The sequence below is a fragment of the Balearica regulorum genome, chromosome 1, assembly GCF_011004875.1.
Source record: "Balearica regulorum gibbericeps isolate bBalReg1 chromosome 1, bBalReg1.pri, whole genome shotgun sequence".
Taxonomy (NCBI): Eukaryota; Metazoa; Chordata; class Aves; order Gruiformes; family Gruidae; genus Balearica; species Balearica regulorum.
In genome coordinates this window covers 186,642,174-186,655,025 of record NC_046184.1, presented here as the reverse complement: position 1 = coordinate 186,655,025, position 12,852 = coordinate 186,642,174, and the positions used below count along the sequence as shown (strand labels likewise).

The window sequence follows — 12,852 nt, the reverse complement described above, 5'->3', positions numbered from 1 at the left end:
CGGTATACTCACATGAAACCAAAAATAAAAGCAGATCCAAAATACTTCCCTGCTAAGCTAGTCCTGCTGGGGATCCCACCAAAGGTAACCTTTTCCCTCTGAAACACCATGATCATTTCTACCTGTGGCACTGAATTACAAGGCTACTAAATTAGGATTGCACGGCATCCCCCTGCACTGTTTTAGAAGACCACAGGGCAGAAGTTGACCCAGACTTTCTAGGTACGTCAGCTGTTTAAAGAGCACATGAATCCAACAGAGGAGCTCAGCTCACGGAAAAACAAGAGTTCTCGTCCCACGTGGTTGGGAATGGAAGTCTCCGGAGGACTGGAACAGCACGAGGAGGACGGCAATGCATGCAGGCTCTGGCTCGGGCTGGGGAGCACATCGTGTAGTGAAGACAGCAAGGCTGACTTCCTGGGTCCCTCTCAGCATCCTCAGGTATCTCCCACAGCCGTGACCAAGCTGGGTCCTGCTCGTAGAGCCTGAGGAGACAGGAGTCAATGGCAATATTTATGAAAGCACACATGCATTCCTGGAACATAATGTGCTCTTCTAGTCCACCTTGTCTAGTCTACCTCCTAGGAACTGGACACTTCATGCCACAGAAAGCTGAACACCATCAGGAAGCGTATCTGTAGAGAGACACCTGCACAAACAATTCTAGAAAAAAAAAAATGAACTGAGCAAAATTAAAATGTGTGACATATATGCATAAAGGGTCAGAGTTGTTTTACAACCCTCCGAAGGCATTTGACCTCCCTCCAAAACTTCCACTGCTTCCAAGTGGACCAGTAATGGAATGTCTGCTTTTCACACAGACCTATTATTTTATTAGTGTGTGCAGAAGTTATACACACATCTGAAGGACCTGAGGGAATGTGAAAGTTGTGCTATAAAAAAAAAAAATCTCACCTTCTGCTTCATTTCTTCATTTACAGATATACTAACAAGTTTTTTTTGTTTTGTTTTGGTTTTTTCCCCCTCTTTCCACTCTGTTTCGCTTTTTTTAACATAAAAGCTTGGAGAATATAATTAAATAGTCCCATCCCATTGCCCTCCCAAAAAGGATGCTGGGCTGCATCAAAAGCAGCATGACCAGCAGGTTGAGGGAGGTGATCCTGCCCCTCTACTCCGCTCTTGTGAGACCCCACCTGCAGTACTGTGTCCAGCTCTGGGGGCCCCAGTACAGGAGAGACATGGAGCTGTTGGAGCAAGTCCAGAGGAGGGCCACGAAGCTGATCAGAGGGCTGGAGCACCTCTCCTGTGAGGACAGGCTGAGGGAGTTGGGGTTGTTCAGCCTGGAGAAAAGAAGGCTCTGGGGAGATCTAACTGCGGCCTTCCAGTACCCAAAGGGGCCTACAGGAAAGATGGTGAGGGACTCTTTATCACGGCATGTAGTGACAGGACAAGGGGTAATGGGTTTAAGCTGAAGCAGGGTCGATTTAGATTAGATGTTAGAAAGAAATTCTTTATTGTGAGGGTGGTGAGGCACTGGAACAGGTTGCCCAGAGAAGCTGTGGATGCCCCATCCCTGGCAGTGTTCAAGGCCAGGCTGGATGGGGCTTTGGGCAGCCTGGTCTGGTGGAGGGTGTCCCTGCCCATGGCAGGGGGGTTGGAACTAGATGATCTTTGAGGTCCCTTCCAACCCAAACCATTCTATCATCATTCCATGATTCTATGAATAGACAACCCCTTGCAATGTGCATTTCAGAACTGGGGGAAAAGAGACATGGACACATTAAGCAATCATCTTCCCCAAAAGACACAGAATCCTAGTGGCAAAGACAGCAATAAAACCATGGTTTGAGAAAAACCTTCATACTTACGCTAAATCACAACGTGTTTTCAGTCAAGAATGTAGAACACTGCGTGGTACAAATTAAAGTAATGTTTTTATTGATATGCTTAAACATAAAACATAGGTAACATAATAAAAACCAAACAAAAGATAAATCTATTCCTTGATATACCTAACAGACATTTCATTTTTTTTCCTCAGTAACCACCTGGAGGGGGATTGTCTTCTTCCCACTGATCTGTGTATCCAACAGCCTTCGCTTTAGGGGTTCTTAACTGTGTTGATTTGTTCCCATGGAGTCTAAGGACTGTAATGAGCACCGCGGCCGTGCCTGTTTTCCCTAAAGCCTGATCCCAAAAGCAGCATCACGTCCATTCCACCCAAACACTGCACAAAGGGTTGTGCATTTTTGCAGTCTTCCAGACAAAGCCCTGACAGATCCCAGCAGAAGCGAGCATATTAACCCAGTTCTATGGGAATGCAAACCCACAAAGTTACGGGATCCTCTAGGACACGTTTTCCTTCAAAGTCATTGAGGCTTGGAAAAGCCACAAAGCTATCAAGAAAAAGTAAGATTAGAATTCAAAATATTTCCAATAAAGATAAATCTAATACAAGTTTATTCTATAAATATTTTTTTCCTGTCAAAAGACAAAACACTTATAGAAACGTACAAGAAATATTCCTTGGGAAAAAAAAAAAGAAGCTACAGAAAATTACAAAGCATCAGCTGCTTTAATTTAACTTGAATCTTGCAGAATGGCACTGTGCTTCGTCCTGTTTGTAAACCCACTATGGTTCCCTCAGTGCAATCACTCTAATTCTCGCTTCGTAAACACTTTTGTTAATCACTCTTGTCTTCTCCTTGGTAGTGTCTGTATTCTGGCTTCAGCTCCCACGTATTTTTGTGGGTCCCCTTCACGTTGTAGATGCCTATTTCTCTTAAAATTTCTTTCAAGTATATCTGAAAGAAAACAAAAATTCAAATTATACAGGCAGGCAATTGCCACAGTTCCTACATGATGTCACACGATCTGCTCAACCACATCGACTAGGTTCATAAAAACAACCCGGCAGACAGCAAGCTTGGCTGATTGGCACTAACTCGTGCGATAACGACTCTGCGATAGACCTTGACCCCCCAGGCTCCAACAGGTATTTGCACTGCCGGGGTGCAGCACCCGATCCCCAGGGGTGACAGCTCCCGGGCTGGCCTTGCGCAGCCCTCCCGGGCGGCAAAACAACAGATACTGGCTCGAGAGATGCTCCGTGGGCTGCCAAAACAGAGCTCCCAGCGCCTCTGGGAAGGCGATGCGGAGGCAACTGCAAGACCTGCAGCAGCAGCACCCGCCCCCGGGTGGGCTGGCCGAGACGCTCCCCAGCTCCCATCTCAGGATGGTGCGCTTGCAAAATCCAAAGGCTGAGAGATGCCCGACATACCCTCCGTGTTAGATGCACAGCTGGTCTGAAAATCTGTGCACTGTTACGTTTCTCTGGGAACGCGGGCGGGCTTTCTGCCCTGGGAGCTCGCTGCCGCCACAAGCCAGCGAGCCGTGCGGGTGGGCGCTGTGTGCCAGAGGCTCCCGCTGTGCGGGTCTGCACCGCACCGTTACCTCCTGCGTCTTCCTCCTCCTGGGATTTCTCCACCTGAGCTAAAAGCTCTTGGCTTTTTGACTTTGTTGTGGTTTTAACCCATCTGGCAGGTAAAACAACCACACGGTTGTTCGCTCACTCCTGCCCCTCCTTGGTGGGATGGGGGAGAGAATCGAAAAGGAAAAAAAGGTAAAACTCGTGGGTTGAGATAAAGACAGTTTAACAGGACAGAAAAGGAAGATTATCATTATTAATAATAATCAATAATTGTGGTGGGTTGACCCTGGCTGAGGGCCAGGTGCCCACCAGAGCCGCTCTATCACTCCCCTCTTTCATTAGACAGGGGAGAAAAGGTACAATGAAAAAAACTTACGGGTCGAGATAAGGACAGGGAGAGATCATTCTCTAATTATCATCACGAGCAAAACAGACCGAACTTAGAGAGGGAATTCATCTTATTTATTACTAAGCAAAACAGAGTAGAGGAATGAGAAATAAAACCAAATCTTAAAAACACCACCCCCCACCCCTCCCATCTTCCCGGGCTCAACTTCACTCCCGGCTTCAACCTCCGCCCCCCCCAGCGGCACAGGGGGACGGGGAGTGGGGGTTACGGTCAGTTCATCATGCGGTGTTTCTGCCGCTTCGTCTTCCTCAGGGGGAGGACTCCTCTCATCGTTCCCCCGCTCCAGCATGGAGTCCCTCTCACGGGAGACAGTCCTTCACGGCCTTCTCCAACGTGAGTCTCCTCCACGGGGTGCAGACCTTCAGGAGCAAACTGCTCCAGCGTGGGTCCCCCACGGGGTCACAAGTCCTGTCAGCAAACCTGCTCTGGCGTGGGCTCCTCTCTCCACGGGTCCACAGGTCCTGCCAGGAGCTTGCTCCAGCGCGGGCTTCCCACGGGGCCACAGCCTCCTTCGGGTGTCTCCACCTGCTCCGGCGTGGGGTCCTCCACGGGCTGCAGGTGGAATCTCTACACCCCCTCATCCTCCCTCCATGGGCTGCAGGGGAACAGCCTGCTTCACCATGGTCTTCACCACGGGCTGCAGGGGGATCTTGCTCCGGCGCCTGGAGCACCTCCTCCCCCTCCTTCTTCACTGACCTTGGTGTCTGCAGATGTTCTTACATCTTCTCACTCCTCTCTCTGGCTGCAAAAGCGCTCTCTAACTGTTTTTGTCTTTCTTAAATATGTTATCACAGAGGCGCTGATTGGCTTGGCCTTGGCCAGCGGCGGGTCCGTCTTGGAGCCGGCTGGCATTGGCTCTATCAGACACAGGGGTAGCTTCTAGCAGCTTCTCACAGAAGCCACCCCTGTAGCCCCCCCGCTACCAAAACCTTGCCACGCAAAACCAACACATTCCACCCCTCGCCTCTGTGAATCACATATTTAAGAATTACCATTAAAATATACATTCAACACAAAACTTCACAAACACTAATCACATCAACAAAGAAAAAGAAAAAAAAAAAAAAAAAAAGAATTCCCCACACCAACATCAAAACAACACTATCACAACACCAAACAAGAGTGGACAATCTACACACAAAATCTATCTCTAGTCCCTTCACAAATATATCACTCTCAAGTTACGTTCAGTCAATGTTTTGCCCGTTACCTCTTCCAATTACTATCCTTATCTCGAGTCTCTCGTGCCCCACGTTGGGCGCCAAAAAGAACTGTGGTGGGTTGACCCTGGCTGAGGGCCAGGTGCCCACCAGAGCCGCTCTATCACTCCCCTCTTTCATTAGACAGGGGAGAAAAGGTACAATGAAAAAAAACTTACGGGTCGAGATAAGGACAGGGAGAGATCATTCTCTAATTATCATCACGAGCAAAACAGACCGAACTTAGAGAGGGAATTCATCTTATTTATTACTAAGCAAAACAGAGTAGAGGAATGAGAAATAAAACCAAATCTTAAAAACACCACCCCCCACCCCTCCCATCTTCCCGGGCTCAACTTCACTCCCGGCTTCAACCTCCGCCCCCCCCAGCGGCACAGGGGGACGGGGAGTGGGGGTTACGGTCAGTTCATCATGCGGTGTTTCTGCCGCTTCGTCTTCCTCAGGGGGAGGACTCCTCTCATCGTTCCCCCGCTCCAGCATGGAGTCCCTCTCACGGGAGACAGTCCTTCACGGCCTTCTCCAACGTGAGTCTCCTCCACGGGGTGCAGACCTTCAGGAGCAAACTGCTCCAGCGTGGGTCCCCCACGGGGTCACAAGTCCTGTCAGCAAACCTGCTCTGGCGTGGGCTCCTCTCTCCACGGGTCCACAGGTCCTGCCAGGAGCTTGCTCCAGCGCGGGCTTCCCACGGGGCCACAGCCTCCTTCGGGTGTCTCCACCTGCTCCGGCGTGGGGTCCTCCACGGGCTGCAGGTGGAATCTCTACACCCCCTCATCCTCCCTCCATGGGCTGCAGGGGAACAGCCTGCTTCACCATGGTCTTCACCACGGGCTGCAGGGGGATCTTGCTCCGGCGCCTGGAGCACCTCCTCCCCCTCCTTCTTCACTGACCTTGGTGTCTGCAGATGTTCTTACATCTTCTCACTCCTCTCTCTGGCTGCAAAAGCGCTCTCTAACTGTTTTTGTCTTTCTTAAATATGTTATCACAGAGGCGCTGATTGGCTTGGCCTTGGCCAGCGGCGGGTCCGTCTTGGAGCCGGCTGGCATTGGCTCTATCAGACACAGGGGTAGCTTCTAGCAGCTTCTCACAGAAGCCACCCCTGTAGCCCCCCCGCTACCAAAACCTTGCCACGCAAAACCAACACAATAATATACAAAACAAGTGATGCATGGCACAATTGCGTACCACCTGGAACCAATGCTCAGCTAGTTCCCAAGCTGAACCGCCAAGCCAACCCCCCAGTTATGTAAAAAGCATGACGTCATATGGTATGGAATATCCCTTTGGCCAGTTTGGATCAGCTGTCCTGGCTGTGTCGCCTCCAAGCATCCTATGCATCTCCACCCTTCTCACTGGCAGGCCACTAAGAGAAGCTGAAAAGTCCTTGACTTAGTGTAAATGCAACAACTACTTGGCAACAACTAAAACCATTGGTGTGTTATCAATATTATCCTTATCCTAAATCCAAACACAGGACTATACCCGCTACTAGAAAGAAAATTAAGTCTATTCCAGCCAAAACCAGGAGAGGCTTCCTTGGGCTGGGATTATCTTGAAACTCTGCGCCTTATTCAGACCCCATCAAAGCCCCAAGCTGTTGCTTTTCATGCGTTTTTGCAAAGCTTGAACCATTTTATTCTGGCCTCATGTTTAGAGGAGAGCTGAGTAGGTACCAGAGCATTTTCTAATATACATCTTAAAGGAAGAAAAATTAAGGAGAAAGAAAAAAAAAAAAAAGCAAAGCTACGATAACCAGTACTATAATCTTCGACACAAGACAGCTCACTAATATTGCCCTCCTTTACTCTTCAGAGTAAACACCAGTAACTTCTTTCATTTTTTAAAGAACCATTTGCCTACTTGTTTGTTTAAATATTAATCCGGACTGGCTTGAGTGGATTGCCATGGCAACTGCAGATCACAGTTTAAGAATCCCCACATTAAATTCATAATTGCTTTAGTTGGAGCAATTTAGTCCTCTTAGAGTGCATATATTGAACTGGAGTTACTGGAACCCTTGTATTTTCTGTTTCCACAGTTCCACTAAGCAAAAATATCAACATATTCCAACTCATAAAAAAAGCAAATATTTGTTGATGACATAGGAAAAAAAGAAAAGCTGCTTGCCCAGTCTCTTCTTCACACTCTTCCCATTTTTTCCTAAATGGAAAAGTTGGGAAATAAATAAGAAGTATGTTCTCAGTCAGTAAAAAAGTCTCTTTTAGAGAAACCCATTGTTTCTGTCTCTCCAGGCACACATCAAAAATTTAGAAAGCAAAAAAAATCCAGATCCCACGCTAACGATGATACTTCATGTGGACTCAGGCAGTGAAGTAATTCTTAAAAACCTCCCTTGAAGCAACAAGGGCTGTTTAAAAGATCTCTTTGCCCGACAAGTAAGAAAGATGACCATAACAGATTGCATATACAAACCAGTTTCTTAGGGTCTTTGGGGAGCAGGGGGGGGTCCTTTTGCACTGCGGTGACAGCTCTTCAGTCTTCAAGGGTGCCTGATGCAAACCCCAGCAGGTGGCAGCAGGAGATCAACATACATCCCTTCACACACCTTTCACATCTCATCTATTGCAGAGATGCTGGCATTTATTTGAGCCAGGTACCTAAGACCAACGCAATCACTCCAACAGCAATCAGCGCACAAATGTTTTGTATGATGACACTGCTGTTGCGTGATGCATTTTTTTAAAAGGTGATGAAAGCAGGTGAAAAAGTGATTTCTCTGTAAGTATGTGTAGATGTGTCTACCTGCATATCCACTGCTTTGCTTGCAGTCCTTGTGCATGCACGCGAGGGAGCTTTCAGTGGTGTCACTGATAGAGACACTTCAAAAGATGGCAGAGTGGGTGGAAGAAACACTCAGATTCAAGGTTAAATTCTGCTCTAGACCACACAGATTAGTGAGAATTGGAAAAAAAATAGAATTACACCTCATCCCACAAAGTACATCTATATGTAGTTCCTGGGCTGAGAGACCTCATCTGCATCCAGGAAGCCAGGTCACAAGGCATGAGGATGCCACAGGGCTCAGGCAGAAGAAAACCGCTAGAGCTGCACGGTCCATGGCTCCCGGCAGCTCACTGCTGTTTGGTGGCAGTACCTTTGCGTGACATTTTGCACGATGCCTTTCACTACTTGCTCAGACCTCCAAACCACCCACCCAGTTAAATGATTACTTTTCATTTCAACTCGTTTTCAGACCCAATTTCCCAAGCAGTTCGGCTTCTCTCTGGGAAAAAACTTCCAAGAGTTTTGATTTAATGGTGTAACAAAACCAACCCAAACTGAATAGCAAGGTAACATCTGTGCCACAAGTCAGGGCACTTCCAGCTGGGACTGTGAACTGCAGCAACTGAGTTATGGGATGGGAATATTGCAAGGTATTCCCATTTGCCATCTCTGCTGCAGGGGGAAACAAGGAGTTTGACTAGATGAGTTCAGGAGATGTTATGATTTTTCTTGTAGGATCACTTCTCCTTCCAGAAACCAGGACCTTCCACCTGGGTCTGCGCTGTGCAGGTTGGCCTATACATCTTGAAGCATACTACTCAGTCTGATACGACACCATCAAGAGAAACCCCTCACTTCCTCCAGTGGTGCCAAACACCGAATTTTAGAGCCTGGTGAGCACTAATCAGGAGCCAACAATTTCTTCTCAAAAAGGGATTTGGCACTTTCATATACATATTATAACACAGAAGCTAATCCGCGGGTAATCTGTTTATACATTTAAGGCATCCTCTGTTACATCTTCCCCCATGATTTTTTCCATAAAGAGTGAATTATGGGATTAAAAAAATCTGAAAAGCTGAGAGAGGAGTTAACTTCCAAGCTCTGAAAACCCTTCCAAAACTTTGATGGGAGAAAAAACCCCACAGCACTTAGGATAACCATTGCTTAAAGCTGAAATAAAAGAAAAAAATTGCAAAGTATCTACCCCATTTAGAAAAAAACAAACCCAACAGTTCATATTACATCACTGGTTCCATACCGGTTCCATTCTTCACAAATATTTGATTGCTCACATAAAAAGCATACCATGTTCTCAACCGTTAATTCCAAATCTAGAATTACTGCAATATTTCCAGGGAGAACTTGGTATTTACATCTGGGTAGGTGGCAACAGATTTGCCTACTACTGCAAATTGTTATTTTTCATTAAAAAGGAAAACAAATAAACCCAGGTTTCCCTAATATAACGGCAGTTTGCATTCAGAAAAGACTTGCTTTGTGATTAAAGAATAGAGATGGCAGCAACTTCTTGTGTAACATGCAACATATTCTGTGGCAAGGATTTAATTTACTATTTACATTTACCATTATGTAAGAAAAAGACCCTCATTTATTTGTTACTTCACTAAAAAAGATGTTGATTCCCTTAGACAAATATGTTTTAAATATTATTAGCCAGTGATGTAAGCACCTAGAACTTCATTTTAACAGGAGCTGAGGAGACAGCAGCAGCATTTTTTTTCCTCACGTCTGAAAATAACCTCAACGTTTAGAAACTCAGAGGAGAAATTACATACCCAGACAATCTTAGACACTATGACAGAAAATAAAGCAGTGAACACTCAGCAGAGATTAATTAGCAGCCAGCCTCTGTACAGCACAGGGAAAGCATGCCTATTCACCTGTTGGCATTTTACATTTTTTTGGTCGTGTATAGCTGCTCTGCGAACAATGAAGTCACAGTGAGCATTAGGAACAGATACTTTATTTGCAGAAAAAAACTCAAAAGTTGCACACCAGAGGTTGAAGTCTGCAGCACCAGGGATGGCCGCACATGGAGCCAACACCGGCTGAGCAGCGGGAACCAAGGGGTAGTGTTTTTAAATGGAAATGGATGCCATTAGAAGTTTTTAATGCAAACCCAAATAGAAAATTAGGATAGTTTTAGATGAAGGGGTAGATGATGTACTGAAAGATAAGTTTTGAATTTATCACCATACTGGCTACCCAGTGAATGAAGAGAGGCATCAGGAAGAGGGATTCGGTCATTTATTTTCTCAGGATGTCTGGGTGTGAGGAGGCTGGATGGGCACCAACACCTATGGCAAAACCCCAGCCGGGAATGAACACGAAACCCCTAATTCTGATACACAGCTCGAAATGGAGATCGCACAGCCCATGCCGGGGAAGAGGGTTTAACAGTTTGACTCATCTCAGGAGCCCTGAGAGACTTTTAGCCATCGGTAGAGACTCAAATAAGAAACACAGATGCAAAGATGTAGTCCAAATAACATGTGATGTTGGGTCAAATTAGTTCATGATTTCCTTTTAACGTGTCTGTATTACTACAACAGTTAAAAAAACAAAAGGCTATATTTGCTGAGATGAAAGTACACAGCATAGATCCACTGTGCTATGGGCAGAATATATTCAGGAGCATATGATGACAGCAGAGATATATAGACAGGCATAGAAATTTATCATAAATATAATAAAAGTATTAATGTGAGGTATTTTGCAAACACAGAGTACAAAACTACTCTATACATCTAATCCTTAGGGCAGTGACTAAGACAAAAATTGGATTAATCTTGCCCAACTTTTGGTGCTTAATGAAGAAACGTTGTGTCAGAAGCAGGGCTATTCCAGGCTCCTTTGAGCTGATGCAGAGAGACAGGTACATTCAAGAGGCAAATCACATCACAGGAGGAAGAAAACTTTTGTTCTCTGATGGCGTAAGTGGGAGTTGGAGGTGACTATTTCTACCTGAAGTCATGTTAGACAGGATATATCTAGATGTACTTACATTCAAAGTGATCGAGATAGTGACTGTCACATCTATCTCTTACAAAAAAAGAAAAAATCTTAAAATTTTCTTGCCACTCCCACCATATCTTTCTCCCAGTCCTTCCTCCTTCTCAGCTCCCATGATCCACACATCTTCTCTGCCACACAGATAAGGAGTTGACTCATTAGATAAATGAATGGAATAGAAGACATGAATACATTAGCCAGCTAGTTTCTTCCAAGGTACTAGAACACCATGAACCTACATGTATTTGACTTGGGTAACATCTTTGTGCACCTTCTTTAACCGAACAGATTGCACACCTCATATTATACAAATCCTCTGATAAAGATCCACTTAATTCTAAATGTGAAGTGAGCAAAACTGTTAAGCATCTCCATTTTCCCCCTCTTTTACAGACAAATATTTTTTCCACAATCCAGCTGTTCCTTCTTCTGCCTTAGCTCTAACAACTTTTGAAATTGTTGCTCCATTTAGACTCAAACATAATTAAATCCCTTTAAGTTTTCTGAAAAGTGCAGCTGGGTTGAGGATAGATACCAAAGTCAGCAGTGAAAAACATCAAAAGCACCAAAGATACTTCACATGTCATTGTCTCCCCCTGCTCCCGCTTGGTCTGCTCAAGGAAAGCTTGAACAGGGGAAGAAGGGAAAGAACTGGAAAGTTAGGGATCGTAGATGAAAGAGTTGGCAGACACTGCAGGATAACACAACCATCGTGTGAGCACACATCTTTGTGCTTTTCTTGTTTGTGTATCAAAACAGCTTAAAAAAACCTAATCAAAACGAACCCCAAATATCATACCACCAAACTCCTACTCTAAAAATTATTCTATTTGTAAAGGAAATCAAGTGGGTTTGGGGATATTGACATGATGTCTGAGTTCCTAACATGGATAATGTGTGCATTTAATACTAATTCCATGAAACACAATTTTCTAGACCCACAGAGAAAGAGTAACCCCTGTTGCTACGCCACGATAAAGTTCAGAAGCTGAAGTGGGCTGACCACCCACTTACCCAAGCTCTCTACTGCCAACTGCAACAGAACTAGGCTATTACTTCAGCGAGGACAGGAGTAGCATGGGACACATCAGAGCATTATAGAATTTGGTTTCTAGTATTAAAGACAACCTAAATAAGAAAGAGACCATTTAGGCTACTTAAATCACCTCTGCCAAGAAACTACACGGTTCTACGATAGTGAACTTAAAACCTGATGATTTTCACCTGATGATTTTCATTTGTTGTAAAAGACAGTTAGAGAGCTGTTTCAAAGGCATACAGCATATATTAAACTATATTCTGGATATGGAAAATATACACAATAGTAACTACTGAAAATGGTTATATTACAAGACTACTAGTACATACCACTGGCTGTTTGGTTATGTCCACCAGGTCTTTAATGTTGTAATACTGATGTTTCTCAAAGGCTGAAAAAAGCATGTCCAGCACTTGTTGTTTATCAGCTCGAGCCCGTTTTCCATCTTCTTTCTTCTTCTTCTCATATTCAATCTATCAGATACAAAACACATTTTAAAGACACATATGTAATGCTGTGTAATTCTCAGTGCTGAACATTATGAAATAAACCCCCTTCTATTTAATAAAACACTGTTCAATGACTCAGTGCTTTTCATCTGGAAAAATATCTTTTGAGCACTCAAATGTTCTTTTATGAACATAAACTAAGCAGTTTGTCCTCAGCACAATAAGCTTTTCAGATATCTATCTCTGCTTTAACCAGTAAAAACCCCAGAAACAGAGCCTGCATGATATGCCCAAACCTGGAGAGAGAATTCATATTAGTACAGGAATCCAAGCTAAAACGGTACTTTCACTCCACCCCTGTTGATACCAGCTTCTCAAGTATAACGACGGTATCAAACAACCTACAAATTGCAATACTCAGGAGAACCCACGGACCAACATGGCTACATCCACAATCATAACAACCAGCTGCCCAAAGGATGCTCAAATGGCCCTTGGACACTGCCCCATCTGCTCCAGAAACAGCACTCAAGGCAACAACTCCGTCAATATAAAACCAATCTTCA

The 12,852-nt window shown here is 44.9% G+C and overlaps 1 protein-coding gene across 2 annotated transcripts in view; it reads right to left on the bottom strand.

Annotated features, from left to right (window-relative positions):
* Positions 1-1,873: 1,873 nt before the first annotated feature.
* GTF2F2 (general transcription factor IIF subunit 2) overlaps positions 1,874-12,852 on the bottom strand; it is a 97,989-nt gene continuing 87,010 nt past the window's right edge. For both annotated transcript variants that reach the window (XM_075741808.1, XM_075741807.1), the window contains 2 exons: positions 12,167-12,310; positions 1,874-2,765 (listed from right to left, as the gene is read on the bottom strand). In XM_075741808.1, the coding sequence (XP_075597923.1) occupies positions 2,646-2,765; positions 12,167-12,310 (264 nt within the window). In that variant the 3' untranslated portion in view covers positions 1,874-2,645. The remainder of the gene's footprint in view (positions 2,766-12,166; positions 12,311-12,852) is intronic.